The sequence below is a fragment of the Myripristis murdjan genome, chromosome 11 (assembly GCF_902150065.1).
Source record: "Myripristis murdjan chromosome 11, fMyrMur1.1, whole genome shotgun sequence".
In the NCBI taxonomy this organism is placed as follows: Eukaryota; Metazoa; Chordata; class Actinopteri; order Holocentriformes; family Holocentridae; genus Myripristis; species Myripristis murdjan.
The window spans coordinates 29,894,977-29,912,508 of NC_043990.1; the positions used below are offsets into that span (position 1 = coordinate 29,894,977).

General features: G+C 40.9%; 1 protein-coding gene across 1 annotated transcript; it reads right to left on the reverse strand.

Annotated features, from left to right (window-relative positions):
- Positions 1-1,703: 1,703 nt before the first annotated feature.
- On the reverse strand, positions 1,704-17,071 carry sh3bp5lb (SH3-binding domain protein 5-like, b). Its single transcript, XM_030063248.1, has 6 exons — positions 16,618-17,071; positions 16,245-16,307; positions 15,942-16,070; positions 10,595-10,756; positions 8,047-8,220; positions 1,704-5,378 (listed from the first exon to the last, which is right to left on the reverse strand). Exons 1-6 carry the CDS (start codon positions 16,873-16,875, stop codon positions 4,758-4,760), a joined length of 1,407 nt encoding a protein of 468 aa, XP_029919108.1. The 5' UTR covers positions 16,876-17,071; the 3' UTR covers positions 1,704-4,757.
- Between the last annotated feature and the right edge of the window lie 461 nt (positions 17,072-17,532).

The window sequence follows — 17,532 nt, forward strand, 5'->3', positions numbered from 1 at the left end:
TTCTTGTCTCGACTTGCCCCCACTCTATCTCTTCTCTCCTCTTTCACTATCACAATCAATTATCACATTTTCCATCCCCTTACACTCCTCTGCTCTCCATCTCATCTCCCCCTCTGTGCACAGTCTGTGGTGTATTTATGTCACTGCTGAATAACTGAAGCCCAGAAGTAGATCACTGTTAAGTCTCTATTTTCTGACCATTAAACTGCCACTGTGTCTACAACACAACAATATAGAGGTTGTGTAGTTTGAGCAATTTCCTCTATCAACCCAGCATGGATCTGTTATGGAGGTCCATCAGGAAATTGCGAGTTTGTTAATAATGTCAAATATTTAAGAAACATGTAAGAAAAAGATAGATGCTGGAAGATTCTTGTGGTGTATGTGAAGATCGAATCAGTTTTAAGTAAGAGTTTTAACTAAAAGTGAATAGTCTGGTGTCAGTCAATCAGAAATTAAACATAAAATTAAATTTCGACACTCACCATCTTACATTGTTTTGAAATGGTTGCTATTGTTGACATAAAGGTAGTGGACATTCAACATAAAGAAAAATAACATAATTGATTTAAGGCTTTGACAAAGGCTTTATTTAAAAAAAAATAATAATTTAAAAGTTTTTCAGAAGGGATGCAAAAGAAGCTACAGAATTTGCTCCCAAATTTGTCATACAGCAGGCTAGTGAATTTGATGGATCATATAACACTGGATTTTTTTGCTGCATATACTAGAAAAATCTTTGGCAGAGGCATTAGGGTGAGCTAGACAGCTCTGCTAGAATTTGTGGATGACCCGAAGGGAGGCATATATATCAAGAACAGTAGAGGACCCAAGACTGACCCTTGAGTAACACCACAAATACACTGTGGCATAAAGGATGAGGTATTTCCGTCCTCCAAAAGCAGAAAAGATTCTGTTGCAAAGGTATCAATGTAATAATGCAAGAGCAGAGCCATTTAGACAACAGATGTCTCAAAGCAGTGTAAGGTAGGGAGAACAGTCAAAAAGCTGCATTCATATCTAACAAGACAAGGAGCAGAGACTTCCATCTGCTGTAAACAAAAGCTTGTGTGTGCCCTTACAGCCAAACTGAACTCTGGTGGAGTGTTGGGTTGTAGTTATCTGGACATTATTTAAATGCACATGGTGACGTAATATCCTCAAGTTGCTCCATGCTTCCCTGGACTGCTAATCTAGAATCCTGCATTTGTGTCTCTCTATTCACTTCCACAGTGTGGCAAAACAGCTGCCAAAATAACTTTTAGCACATAAACCAATACAAACAAAGCAGATCATGCCAAAATAAAGGACAAGATCTGATACCCGTTATTTGAGAAAATTAAATACCTTGTTATTTTTCTATTTGAAGTTGAAAGTAGATCTGACAGGTTATGTCTGCAGCAAACTCTTGTATAGCAACCTTGTGCCAGACCTGATACACATTAACTAATTGTAGTTCCACAAAATCATGGGTACTAGGACTTGTTGTTTTTGAAATAATCCACAACACTTCTGTACTGTTCACTTGTGAGACTAATCTCCATGTAACTTACCTCACTGATACTCATTATGTACAAAGCAGAGGCCACCGTATTGGGATACTTGAAATGATGAACTACATATGCACATCATTTCAATTCTGTGGACAGTGAACAGTCAGTGAAAATGTGCGTACAGAATAATGACAGAATAAGAGGGATGTGTCACTGTGAAGAGCATGTTAAATAAAACTTTAATAGTTTAACACAACGAAGTTCCATAAAATGACATAGCCATATTACATATCTGATGTTCAGCATTATCATACATCTACTTCTCTTGAAAATTTACATTCATCTCTTACATACACAAATGTTTTAGTATGTACTGCAAGAAAGTTGGCCAATGGCAAAACAGGGTTTGGGTTCATGTGATTAAATACAACGAAGATGTCACGTGCAAACACGTACAAGTTGTGCAAACCCACTTTCTAAGTTTTAAATGAATTAGAAATTGCACAGATTTACAAAACAAAGTATACACAACTGTTTTCAGTTTTAGTCCGTAAATTTCAGCCTTCGCCAGCTTTAAATGTACTTCTGACGTAAATGTGGCAAGTGAAATGAGAAAAAATTAATTTCAGTGTGCATTAAAAATTGAGACACCCTACAGCAGAAAACTGCCACACTGCCCTCTAGGGGTTGAAACTTTCAGAAGCCTTGCTGAATGAATTTCATTAGTCTGGGTTTCAGTGGAGGGATTTAGAGGCAACACATGATGGCAGCTTCAAAACAGACTCTGGTAACGGCACTGGCCTTCAAAATTCCATATTGGTCCAACCCTAATATCAAAGTACATGCTGTTAGTTGTCTACATTTTATACTGACTGTCACTGACCAATAATGGTTTTAATACATTCAATTTCAAATATCTGACATCAAGCCCTTGGATTCTTTTGTTGGTAGGACATTTTTTGGCTGAGAGGAAAAGATTTAGGACCCAAAGGCACTTTGAAAAAATGAGCAATAAAAAAATATTCAAATTACTATGTTATCATCTATTTGGCTTTTTCTATAAATGTGAAAGGGGTAATGGCATTGCAAAGTAGCTTTATGTGAGGAGATCTTCCATTAAAAGGATACTTCAACTCATTTATTTAATTCTGATGTTAGTGGTGCTATCTTCCTCTCACTGGATGCTCAAAATGCTAACTGTTAGCCTCCTGCCATTGAGGTGGACTTCCCTGCAAGATAAGTTCTTCCGGACATTTGGAAAACACAAGCTGCCTACACACAAACTGGATTTAGCTGGTAGTTCCACACAAATGGAGGCACAGGACGTCCAGAGCGAGACGGGCCTGTCCCGAGCACAGCTGGTCAGGCTCCAGATGGTCAGGACCTTCCAGCCCCCGCCAGTGTGGAGGATAAGGACCCGCCACAGCCACCCGCCTCACCGTCTGGTCTCAGTCTGTCTGCCCACAAGGTTCTGGAGAGTAAATGGTTCGACAGCCTAATGATCTGCTTCGTCACACTGAATGCCATTTCGCTGGGCATCGAAGGCGAATGGTTGAACGGTTTCAGAAATACCCGAAGGACTCAGACGTCAGGAACTACTTTAATGACGTGTTGAGCGCTTGTTGTACGCTGTCCATCGTTTTCACATTTGACCACTGGATGGACCTGCTGCACTACATCATCAGCAAGACTCCAGAAAAAGATTTTACTTTTACTGGACGTGCTTCATCGTTCTGTGGCTCCTGCTAGCAAGCGTCCTCATCTACAACCTGATGGTGTCTGTCCTAGTCAAAAGTATTCAAACCCTTCGGACACACCTGGATGAGGAAGTGAAAAGGGCCAGGGTGAAGGCCGAAAAAGACATTGCCATGGCCAAAAGAGTGCAACAATCAGGGGAGTTAGCAGGGGCATCAAGGGCAAGGAGGGAGAGGTCTGCATCTGCTGAAGAGGACCGTCCAGACTGGGAGAACTTGGGGACGTACATACAGACTGAAGGACGGCAATGGGACCAGGACAAACTCTTGAGGTACTTTGAGCTGATCGAGGACCTGCAGTGCCATGCTGAGCAGAGGGAGAGGTTTCGCCGACACTTTGAGCAGTGCACCCGGCGTTTTGAGCAGCACGTCAGGAATCGCCGACGACAATGAATGAATGAGTGATTTTTGGGTTAGCACTTTGAGATTTGTTTTAAATGTAAAGTGCATTACAAATAAAAAGTATTATTATTATTATTATTATTATTATTATTAACATTATTATTATTCCAAATGGGTGAATTATCCCTTGACCTAAAGAAGAGGGGGTTACATCTTCAGCTAAGCAGTGTATAGATGTAGTTTCTTCCGGATCTTAAAAGCTTAAACAACTTTGTGAATAGCTTTCATCAAACTGAATTACAGAAAAAAATCTTTGCTCATGATCTCATCAGTACCTAGCTCACATCATCAGATTATCAATCAGAGGATACTTTTGAAGCCATATAGCAGTCACCTCATAAGTCAATGAAAAATGGCTATTTGGCCACAACACTATTTTAAACTTGAAAACAGACCTCTTATAATACACAAGATGAAGACTGCACCCTGCAAAATTATTCAAATTCCACTTCAAAGGTTTGCAGAGGTGAATGAACATACCCTCTTGTTTTTTTTTTTCACTTGTTTTTTTTTTACTGTGATTCATCTCTGTTGTTTAGTTCTTTTTAGCTGTTCATTTGTTTTTGTATGTTTTTGTGCTTGAGTGATTTCTCAAGTGCACAGTAATGCCTACATTAAAGACTAAGGTTATTTGTCCACTACTAAAATGGTATGCAGAGATTTTAAAATAAAGAAACATGAATAAAAACAAGCACACTTCTGCGCTATTTCTAGGTTTTGCCTGGTTCTACTTTAGAGCAATTAGACTTTTGCAACCTGCTGTTCTTTTCATGCACTGTCACTGATACTTCAGCGTGCGGAGCAACAGAGGATCAGAGCATGAGATCTCTAACTCCCAGAGGAGGGTTAGTGCATTTGCTGGGACTTCTTGCTCTCTTCATTGCTGTCATGCAGGCACTCGTTAATGTGAGCCTGGTGTACCGGCCAACCTTCCCTGGTTTTTGTAACTGCAGTGTCATCATGATGCTGTGTCAATCAGTGTCAGCACTCCACGTTTCAAATTCCTGGCAGCTCTTCTACCCTCCCAGAGTCTCAGTTCCTCTTCGTTCCCCTCTAATTTCCTCACCTTCTTCAGCATCACTCATCAGCCTCCTTATCCCAGTGTCTCTCAGAGGCTAACGCTCCTGTGGTGCTGCTTGACGAAGCTTTCCTGCCGCTCTTTACCAGCCGCTCCCTTCTCTTGGTTAGCTCTGTCCTGCAGCGGTTCGTCTGTTGCCCCCTCCCTGCCTGCTAGCATCTGCAGTGGCTTTGTATTCCTGGCCCTGTCCCAGTCCTCCCCCACCAGGCTTCCGGTGTCACTGAGGTCCCCGAGGTGCTCCACTGAGTCACACTTCTCCAGGTCGGAGGCAATGGTCTGCAGACTGATGACGGACATGCAGTCTGATACGGCCTGCTCGGCCTCAAGCCTCTCCCTCTGGCCCCAGCCAGACTCGCGGTGCCTCTCCACCCACCGCCTGGTTTTCTCCCCGTCTGCCCAGTCACTCTCTATACCACTCACCCCTCCACAGCTACCTACATGAATCCCAACAGCAGCTCGAACCTCGGCCTCAGCTCCAACCGGGGAGCTTCTCCCCCCACAGGCTGAAGGATGCCCCCTGCTGGCCAGGATTCGGCCCCTCTGGGCGTGGATCTGCTCACTGATCTGCTCCAGGTTGCGCAGAGCCACAGAATAGCGTGTTTTCACTTTGGCCACCCGCTCCTCCAGCTGTATCACCTTAGCCTTATGTTCCTGCAAGCAAATAGTTTCAGGCTATTAGTAAGGATGAGGGTAAACCCTTATCCACATAGGACGCATATTTGATCCATTTCTTTGACAGGTGTGAGATATGCGTCTGCTGTGACCGAGACGCTATCATTTTATTCAGCACTGCACCATGCATCCTGTTCCACTGTTTACACACTTCAGGTGTATTTTTTTTTTCTTGGGCACATCAGAGAAGAGTATACTGTCTGTGATGCATTTACCTATAAAGAAATCATATACATGTACATGTATTGTCAAAGTGTGTTTATTTTACCCTATATATTCAGGCTACATATACAGGTCTTATTAATTCATTGTAGGACAAATTCTAAAAATAAGTTACTTAGATTTTTCCTTATCTATTTTGCCACCTGCCACTTACTCATAAGTAAAGTAACTGAGCCAAGGCCTGGCTCTTACTAAACTGTAGTACTAAACTGTCTTCTTCTACTTTTTCCCTGGTTTCCACTTGACTCCACAGCTTTTGCAATTACTGCTGCCTGCAGTTACAGCCAGGAATTGCAGCTTCTAATGTTAAATTTAAGGCGCTGTTGTTGCAGCCTGGTTGCAGCTAGTGTAGATCAAAAAACCTAACACTACTGTGATGCTCACGCTTCACTTGCGCAAGGCAGCCTGCACAGATTCCGGGTAATACATGTCCTGGTGGCTACATAACATACCATGTAATTGAAGACTTGAATCTGTCCCAATAGAATGCAAGCAACAGGACCAAGAAGATGTTTAAGTTGAGGAATCAGGGAAACTCAGCTAGTGTATGACAGTTAACAAGCTGTTAACTAAGCTTATAATGCTGGACCAAAAGTTAGCATCAAGTACTACAGGCACAATTCAAACTGGAAAAGGCATTTCCCCTGGTTAAATTATGATCAAGATCAAAATGTAATACTTTGCTCGCATGGCAATAATCCCTAACATAAAACAGGCATCAATTTTCAAACAAGACAAGTTAATAAAGCACAGTAATACAAAGTGTCATATTCTTGGTAGATTGTGCCAAGTGGCTGAACCAAAGTTTAATTAGCTGAAACAGTACTTGAAGTAGCTGAGGCTAAATCTTTGATCACTTGTTTGTATATCACAAAAGTATCATTAAAGGTTTACGCCAACGTTTTGGGCAAAATGTCCCCTTTTTCCGACTTATGTTTGATCCCATTTTCACCTCTGTATGTCCAGTGCTTCTGTTCCTATTCCTAGCATTTCATGTCAGACAGGCATAATGATTTAAAATCTATCTGCAGCAACTCTGAAGCGGTCTTATGCACACAATTTATTATGTGTATATGAAATACATGTCTTGGAATTAAAAAAAAAAAAAAAAGTTATTGTAGGAAAAGTGGTTTGATCTAAAACCGCTGCACACGTTTATCCCTCTGTCTAGTGCAGTGATCCATGCACCGCTGAAGGTACAGGAAGACCCGGCGCAAAATGTGTGAATTGGTGCAGATTTTTCTGTGCAGATCACTGCGCTAGACAGAAGGATAAATATGTTCAGCAGTTACAATTCCACCATCTAAATTCTCCTAAAACTTAATTCCAAAACATGCATTAACACCTTTCACATTCTGTTTGTGTTAATGATAAACTTCAACACTTATGGGGATCAACACTATGAAGAAGCATTATTATGGGCTTTTCATCTCAGTGCTACTATATTTCAGTTTGGGCTCCCACACCAGCAAATTCTCTAGCAGCAGCGCGAACTGCTTAATGCAAGTCCTGTTTAAAAGTAACGTTTTATGAACTGCATGCTGGCATCTGATTTGAAAACCATCCTCCTTTTTGTGGAAGCTGTGGGCTTGCCTGATCGCAGCGTCCTGGGTTTGAATCCCACCTCAGGCCCTTTGCTGCATGTCCCCTGCCTTTCCTGTCTCACTACTGTGACTGTCAAATAAAACAGAAGTGCCAAAAAACAATCTTAAATAAATAAATAAATAAATAAAAGCTAAGAGTATTCTTGAGTTAAAAGAAATATGAGAAAGAATCTCTTGTTAAGTTTGAGAATAGGAGTAAAAGTGAAACATATTTTATTGATCTTAGACCTATAGCCCACGTTGGGCCAATGTATGTGTGCTATCTGGGTAATTTAACAACATTCTGATTTTAGCAGTGTGATAAACATGGACCCATGTTTTGGCTTGTTTGTTCTCCCAAACTCAGGAGTCCCTTTGCTCTGCGTATTTGTTGATCTACTCAGCAGAGAGAAAAAACAACGTGGCACAGTGTACAGAGCCCAATCCCTCCCTGTCCGCCCAATATAGTGTACTGTCTCACCACGGTTTGTTTCCGATCAAAAACTTCACTGGTCATCTCTAGCTCATCAAAACAGAATCACATTTAAAAAAAAAACAAACAAAAAAAACAATACCAATGGAGTGAAAAATGAAAAAATGAAACAAACAAAAAAAAAAAAATACAAAAAAAGATTCCCCTGTTCAAAACTTTGTGGCTGCAGACCATTGTACAGATGCAATTTTAGTCCATTGTACTATCCACAGTCAGGATAGAGCAACCCATTGGTCAAGCTGACTGTGTGAAGGCATGACTGTTTCTTAAGTTACTGAAAAAGTAACTCAAACAAATAAAATGTCACTTTACAAGCACATGAATTCACTTATGTCTGCAAAGAACACACCTCCAGAATGTGGTTGAACTGTGCCTTGAGCTCAAAGTAAGGCTTTGACTTCAGGATGACCTTCTTGAGGGCTTTCTGGAGTGTCTGGACGCGAGCCTCGGCGTCCTGGCAGAGCTGGGTGACCCGCTGGTGCTCCCGTTCACTCCGGAGGCGCTCCTCCTCTGCCTCATTCACCTAGCCCACACAGAAAAGATGAAACCATGCAGCCATACTTCATACTCACCCATGTCAGTCATCGCCTGTCTGCTACACGAGACAGGGTTCCCCCCTAATACCCATAAATGAATGGACCAGTCTCCATGATGGAAAAATCTTCTTCCTTCCTGGCTTGCTAATGTTGTTTTTCTCTAAAAAATAATTAACTATACGTGCAATATATAACAATGAGATGGATATAGGAATAAGATGAAAACATTTGCATTGGCATCAAATATACACAAAATGCCCATTATAGTCACATTAATAGGTCTACAGAGGCCATGTCAGTCTTGTTTATCTTGTAGTTTACTGTAACACAGTGAGCCCTGGAACATCCTCCGATATCCCTTAGCTTTCCCAGGGAACTAAATTTCCTGACTTTCCCTGTCTGGAATGCAGCATAAATTCCATGATATTCCATGACCAGTAGGGAGTCAGACTACAGAACAGAGTGAAGAACAGCAACAGCTCCTGCTGAACTCTGCAGCCACCTTTACCCACTCCCATCAATCATTCAAATCGCAACGGCACAATGACCTTTAAAGTTTAATACAGTGAGAACAGGATACCTCATTCCCCTTCACATATGCTCCATAGTTTCCCTCTGGCAACATGGGAACACTGAGTATTACTTCAAAGATGTACATGCCTTGTGAGTGACTGAGTTGAGAATCTCTGCAAGTCATTGTGGATGTCTTCACTTTGTAATATTATGAATACTTAGAAATAACTGTACAGGAGTGCGCAATTATACTACATAGAAGATTTTGTATAATGGGTGCGTTAGAGGGGAAATTAGTGTGTGAATGAGTACACTCAACCTTGATGTAAGAGTAAGTGCACATTAATCATTATTGATGAATGACAGAGAGCACTGCTCTGCGGTGGTCTTGGCCTATGAACAAATGCTGATCAGATTCCTCACGTTATAACTTGCACTGTAACCATTTTAGGATAAGATCAAACTGTATCTGATCGCTATAGACAAAGTGGGTTGTTGCAGCATCAATTAATAATAAAGATACAGCAAGGACAAAAGGGAAAAAACAAGAACAGTGCAAATAGAGGTTACCGAAGAAGATATGCTGCTGACAGGTTCAAAATTAGAACATACTAAAGGTGCAGTAAGTATTTTTTTTTAACATAATAATTCTGTGGAAGAGCAGAGGTTCATTAACCCCCTGAAACCTCAGTAAATTCACTTGCTTTCTTCAAAAATACAGAAGAAAGGTCAATTTTGAAAAAGACAAAAAAAACATACCTGAAAATTTGGCAAAAAATATTTTGAAAATACAAGAAAACCATACACTATTTATAATTAGTAAAATTATATATTTAAATGTTAGATCAGTAATCATGGATTGAGGTCAGATATCTTTGGCTATTACATAAGACATCAAACATATAATGGTAGATAAAACAATAAACAAAAATAATTACTGAGAGAGAGCTCCATCCCTTTCAGACCTGGTCTTGAGACTGATCTGTATGACTAACAATTATACTGCTGACAGCTGCTATCAACAAAAGTTAAATAGTCTGTCTGACTACTGTCTTCTCATTTTAAAAAAAATCCCTTGTTTTTACTGGTGCCTGGTAATAACACAATCTGTTTGTGTTCTCATGTGAGTTTGGCACATTGAGTTTGGCTCACATTACATTTGCCACAGTGCTGTGACCTGTTGCTACTGTACAAACAGGAGAAGCATGCAAAGACTACTACAACTCGGGCTGGCTGATATGGCCCAAAATGAAAATCTTAATTTTTTTTTTTTCCAAATATGTCACAATCTAGATTTTTCTTGTTCTTCACTAGCTACTACTACTAACTGATAGATATCTTTGTAGGCATGATCATAGGACTGGCGATTTGCACATAATTCTATTTTCTACACAATCAATCAATTAATCAATCAAGAGGGAACCACATTTTATACTGCTAGCTACTATAATGTTATAACTTACACAGATTTAAAACATAAATATGATTTATTGCCTAGCCCTAACTACGACTGTCTAAAAGTTCTATGTGGAAGCCTTTTAAAAAACATAAAAGAACAGACAAAGGCAGGGGGCCATCAATAGCTAGCTTTGTCTTCAGATGAGGCAGGTTTGATGATAGGCATACAGAGAAACCCGCCCTCATCACAAGGATGATAGCCAAAGACATGTAAAAACATCAGCTTCATCGAAGGTGAGAGGTTTCAGGGGTTGGGGTGGCATTTTTGCCTGAACTCCCCATCCCTAATTCTTAGACTCCCACAAAGAGCTGATCAAACTCAGCACATTTCCCTGCCTGAGACACACCTCTAAACACAATCCAGGATAAAAAGGAAGGCTGAGTTTGTACCTTAGCCGTGGCATGGTTCAGCATCTCCTGCCAGGTTGGGTCCAGGGTGTTCCTGTCAGCCAGAAGGCCCTGCTCTGCCACGTACACCATCTCTCTGGCAGCGGTGTGCATGGACACAGCCCTCTCATACCTCAGAGCTGCCTTCTGGGTTTCCTGTTGGGCCTGGAGGAACAGTCAGTGACAGCTGAACAAACCATGTCCAAACCAATCCAAAGGTAATCCATGGCATCGCTAACACAGTGCACTCATTTCAAGGCAGTAAAATAGCCAACCTAATACCAAAACCAAAGACCATAATCTATCCAGTACACACACTGCAACAACACAAATACAGATATACAGTACAGGCCAAAAGTTTGGACACACCTTCTCATTCAATGCGTTTTCTTTATTTTCATGACTATTTACATTGTAGATTCTAACTATGAATGAACACGTGGAGTTATGTACTTAACAAAAAAAGGAGAAATAACTGAAGACATGTTTTATATTCTAGTTTCTTCAAAATAGCCACCCTTTGCTCTGATTACTGCTTTGCACACTCTTGGCATTCTCTCCATGAGCTTCAAGAGGTAGTCACCTGAAATGGTTTTCCAACAGTCTTGAAGGAGTTCCCAGAGGTGTTTAGCACTTGTTGGCCCCTTTGCCTTCACTCTGCGGTCCAGCTCACCCCAAACCATCTCCATTGGGTTCAGGTCCAGTGACTGTGGAGGCCAGGTCATCTGTCGCAGCACTCCATCACTCTCCTTCTTGGTCAAATAGCCCTTACACAGCCTGGAGGTGTGTTTGGGCTCATTGTCCTGTTGAAAAATAAATGATGGTCCAACTAAACGCAAACCGGATGGGATGGCATGTCGCTGCAGGATGCTGTGGTAGCCATGCTGGTTCAGTGTGCCTTCAATTTTGAATAAATCCCAAACAGTGTCACCAGCAAAACCCCCCCACACCATCACACCTCCTCCTCCATGCTTCACAGTGGGAACCAGGCATGTGGAATCCATCCGTTCACCTTTTCTGCGTCTCACAAAGACACGGCGGTTGGAACCAAAGATCTCAGATTTGGACTCATCAGACCAAAGCACAGATTTCCACTGGTCTAATGTCCATTCCTTGTGTTTCTTGGCCCAAACAAATCTCTTCTGCTTGTTGCCTCTCCTTAGCAGTGGTTTCCTAGCAGCTATTTGACCATGAAGGCCTGATTCGCACAGTCTCCTCTTAACAGTTGTTCTAGAGATGGGTCTGCTGCTAGAACTCTGTGTGGCATTTATCTGGTCTCTGATCTGAGCTGCTGTTAACTTGAGATTTCTGAGGCTGGTGACTCGGATGAACTTGTCCTCAGAAGCAGAGGTGACTCTTGGTCTTCCTTTCCTGGGTCAGTCCTCATGTGTGCCAGTTTCATTGTAGCACTTGATGGTTTTTGCGACACCACTTGGGGACACATTTAAAGTTTTTGCAATTTTCCGGACTGACTGACCTTCATTTCTTAAAGTAATGATGGCCACTCGTTTTTCTTTAGTTAGCTGATTGGTTCTTGCCATAATATGAATTTTAACAGTTGTCCAATAGGGCTGTCGGCTGTGTAGTAACCTGACTTCTGCACAACACAACTGATGGTCCCAACCCCATTGATAAAGCAAGAAATTCCACTAATTAACCCTGATAAGGCACACCTGTGAAGTGAAAACCATTTCAGGTGACTACCTCTTGAAGCTCATGGAGAGAATGCCAAGAGTGTGCAAAGCAGTAATCAGAGCAAAGGGTGGCTATTTTGAAGAAACTAAAATATAAAACATGTTTTCAGTTATTTCACCTTTTTTTGTTAAGTACATAACTCCACATGTGTTCATTCATAGTTTTGATTCCTTCAGTGAGAATCTACAATGTAAATAGTCATGAAAATAAAGAAAACGCATTGAATGAGAAGGTGTGTCCAAACTTTTGGCCTGTACTGTATACATAGCACCTTAATGTACACAATCGGATTTCTTGCCTTGTTAAGACTGTTAATTGGATGATATTTTTTGCAACAATAATCACTGATGAAAGTTGTACGTAACTATGTACCTTATGTAACTTATGGAGCTGAGCCCAAAGTATCATCAAGAGTAACTAAACACTAACTCACATAAGGCAGAAAACCTCCACTGTACTGCCCTCGAGGCCTTGGTTGAAACTTTGAGCCATGCAGCACTTGTGGCCACCACATCAGTGATGTGGCAGCAGGCATTTTTTAGCAGCTGTCAATTGCAAAGTTTCAACCACTAAAGGGCAATGCAGCAGAAATTTCCCGCTTGGGTTGTCTCTCTTTAAAAGACAGGTCAGGAATAAAATGTGACTACAACTAAAATGTAGTTTAGTCAAAAGAGTTAGACAAAAACTACATCAAAACTAGCTGTCCAAATTTGACTGAATTTCTGTCATCATTATTTGGCCGTAATTATGATGCCCAAAGATATACAGTTGAAACAAAATAGTTCTGACATTTCTGGTGTGACTATTTTATGATTATTACAGCACCATCTCGTGCCAGTTGGACTAACTGCTAGTTTAAACTGACAGTTAACCCTAAAACAACATCTGACCCATAAAGACATCTTGACCCTGGGCCTGCAGGTCATGCAGACTGTTTTTAACCACCGAGGTCCATATAAAAAGCGTGAAATCCATGGGGTCAAAATTTTCTGCCTATACCATGTCATTACACACAGTAAATGTCAGGCAAATTCCAGCAAATGTTTCTGTAGCTTGCAATTTCTGGCAGCACACATCCTCATTCACTGGTCAGTACACAGTCATTCTGTACACAATTCCAGAAAACAGCACAAGGATCACTGATCAGACAGCAAAGAGTAGACGGACTAATATGCAACCAACGGAAACAAGTAACAGGTACAAAAAGAGCTGAGTGTATTCCAGTCATGCTCCTCAGTGAGTTATGTCAAAGCCTGGGTGGAAGTGTGTCTGGCTGAGTTTGGGAGCAGACAGTTGAAGTCAAGGTGACTCAAATCACATGGGGGAATGTGGCCAACATCTCTGCATGAGGAAACAGCAGGAGGGCCTGGCTGGATGCTGAAGGCTACCCAAATTTTAAGGTCACTGCTAAAAGACTGATAACAGCTTCAGTTTGAACATCATGAATATCCTTTTTATGATGTGGAATCTTAAAGGGATAGTTCAGGCATTTGGAAAAATGTGATATTTCACTCCCCTCTAGCTGTTGTGTAGGACAGTAGTGGCTCTATCTTCCTCTCATTGTTACTGAGTGCTGGATACTGGCTGGATGCTCCACATGCTAACTGTCAGCCTCCTGCCACTGAGGTGGACTTCCACATGGCTAACATTCTTGAAAATTCAAACTTGACAATTCTAAAACAAACTTAGTGAAAAGTGGACTGACATGGAGTTAATGATGACAAAATTTTCATTTTGGGTTGAGCTGCTCTTCTAAAATACACAGACCACTTGGAATACGCTCCCCAGCAAAATGAGACAGACTAAAAGAAGCTTTTCTTTTAAAAGGTTACTAAAAGCAACACTGATGAATTTCTTATAGGTATTACTATGGATTTTCTGTCTCAGACTTTTCAATATATTTTTGTTTTAATATTTTTCTTTTTATTGCTATCTGACAATTTTGTTCCTGTATTCATTGTAGGTTACTATTTCTCAGTTATTTTACTTATTTACTGATCTTTACTTTTGGCTTGTTTTGGTCTTTTAGCGTTATTGATACAGTATGGTTTTAATTAATGCTTGATTTTATTGTTGCTGTTTTTGCGTGGACCCAAAGAAGATTAGCGACCACTTTCTGGAATGCAAATAAAGAATAAATAATTAAGAAAACAATCAAGACCACTGCTGCAGCCTCAAGTTTAATTTGACTGAAGGTGCCTTGAGGTGGACTTCCCCTACAGGTAAGATTCTTAATAATAACCGCCTTAATACACTCAAAGAAGGTTTTTTGGATAGAGTTCCTCGGTTGTGGTGGTTATTTTTCAGAATGTTAGCCATGTACACAATCGGATTTCTTGCCTTGTTAAGACTGTTAATTGGTTGACATTTTTTGCAACAATAATCACTGATGAAAGTTGTACGTAACTACCGTATTTCACCAATTAATCACCCGGGCATTTAATATGCAAAATCAACTTGGACCCCGGGCGTTTAAAAGAACCAGGCGGCTATTCGCTGCAGGCGAATAGCCGCAGCCTTAATACACTCAAAGAAGGTTTTTTGGATAGAGTTCCTCGGTTGTGGTGGTTATTTTTCAGAATGTTAGCCATGTGGAAGTCCACCTCAATGCAGCAGGCTAACAGTTAGCATTTGGAGCATCCAGCCAGTATCCAGCACTCAGTAACAATGAGAGGAAGAGAGCAGCACTACTGTCCTACAGAACAGCTAGGGGGAAGTGATTTTTTTAAATAGGTGAACTATGCCTTTAACATGACAGCTTCACTAAGTAGGTCTCAGACTTGCTGTGGCATCTGGTGTGCGAGCCACATCATGAACAACAGCAGTGTTTCAGTCTTACACAGTGATATGAACACCTCTGAATCTACAGTGACGGGACGTTCTCATTTTTCATCTACATTCTGATAACTGTACAAACGACAGTGCTAACCAGTTCAGATTTATTCTCTATTATTTGCTTAACTATTTTCAGTGAGACCCCTGATCTGTATCCACACCATTCCCATTAGTTCAATTACAGTTTTCTAATTACCCTTCATAATACTGATTGAACATGACTGTCACTCCTGCCCCATTTCTTCAGGGGTTAAAGGTTTTACATAATCAATTACAATTCATTAGAGCCAAATCATCCACACTGAGCAGTCACTTAGCGGTATGACAGAGATCACATCTGCATTACCAGTATTTAAAATGTGCATTTTGCAAAAACAAGTACATATACTGTGGGTCATGTATGTGTATGGATTATAGAAACACTATGACCAAATGGATACATTTTAATCATAAGCTTTATGAGCACAAGACTCACATGTATGCTATTCTATGGCCTGTGCAGTACAGGATTTTCAATATTGATTTGGCACAGTATGCAGAATTCCTAATTAGCTAATGTTTTTTTTTTACAACTCTAACTCATTTTCTCACTCTGCTTATTCCAATTTGCTTCTGAATGAAAACTGTGACAATTGGGTCTTGTAGGTGACCTCTTTTTCCATTTGACAGCTGTTTTAATTTCTCTATCTTTTAACACCAAAATTATTAGCTGTATATTTGTCCTTATAGAGTTATGAAATTCTACAAATGTATACCGTTTTGTGTCCCAATAGTTCTATTTTGTCCAAATACAGCCTATGCAAATACACTGCACACGCACCTCTTTGGCAAGTCTTCGGGCTTCATAGTAGGGCCTTGCTTTCTCAATGCAGGCACCCAGCTGGGACCCTTGAGCATTGAGCTTCCGGGCAGAATCTGTGAGGATTCTCCTGTAGCTCGACCTGGCATCCTGTAGGGAGCAAAGACAACAAAAACATCTAACATTACTTTGTTATGCATTTCCAGAGCCCTGGCCATGTCACTCTGTGATATCCGAGCTTGTGGTAGTGCATTATGAGTGTGCAGCCTGTGTTGGATGATATCTGACACAAGCATTGTGGTCTAACACAAAGAGCTCACTCACATCCAGCTGCAGCTCCAGCTTGTTGATCTCATCACTGGCCTGATTGAGGTGCTCCAGCTCCTCCTGATGAAATACAGGAAAACATATACTATCATATCATATACATTAACATCTATAAAAGCAATGGAGATATGACAATATGATAGCCTTTTATTAAAGATTTGCAAACCAGGAGTAGGCTTAATGTTGGATGTTTATTAGAATGTAGTCGTTTGACCAAGAGAAAGGACTGAATTTAATAACATGAAATTAAATGACTTATGTAAGAAATCATAGCACCTCATAATGGGCTACATAAGCACATCCAAATAAGCTGCAATATAAGCTTTTTCAAGAGGCCAGTTCAATAATCATGTTTCTGTATCTAACATGCCTGAATTCTTGGGTCCAGTTCCTCTTCATATTTGCCACCCTCCTCTTCATCATATCCAGCCTTTTTCTGGTTCCCTGCATCTCCATCATCCTCTGCTTTCATCTTGCCTGCTGTGTCCTGGTCCCCTCCTCTTCCTCTGAGCAGCACGGTGCTGCGCTCTCTGTCCTTTGCCTCCTCCCCCGGGGTTTCCTCCCTCAGGTCGCAGGGCTCGGGGCCTCCGGCGCCGGTCGGACATTCACGCGAGGTCCCCGGCTCCATTTGCGGCCTGTCGCTCGGATCCCTCCCTGACAACTTAACTCAGGCGTGAATTTGAAAAGACAGCGCGCTGGTAGCGCTGGTGATACTCGAAGCACACGCAAAATACACGGATATGAAAAATATTACAAAGTCACGCTGTTCCCTCAGTCTGAACATCTTGCTAACGCTAGCTAGCCGCACCGCTTCGTCTCCAGTCCCTGCACTGCTGAGTGAAGCTGCAGTTCACTTACCAGTGACACAACGCTCTGTACTTTACTGTATGCAATACTTGGTTTTTTCCTAAATTGTTCTTTTATGTATACTTTTTTAACTGTTTATCCTTTTTATAAATCATAATTTGTCAAACTTCTCTATTGTCATGCTTTCATCTACCGAATAATCTGACATCATTTGTCTAATGCCCAGTTTTATTATTCGATTTTTGAAATGTATTTTCCTTTTGTCCAACAGGATCCCTTTGTGACCCTAATGTTCAGATTCTACGTTTTTCCTGTCAAACCAACTATTTTTTACTTCTGGATAATTCATTTATTTAAGTGTGCTTTCCATCCCAGCACTCTAAAAAAAAAAAAAAAAAACACCAAATGCAATGAATACATGAAAAAAGGTTGGAAAATACACTCAGTTGTGCCTGATATTCTCCAGAGTTAAAAATGT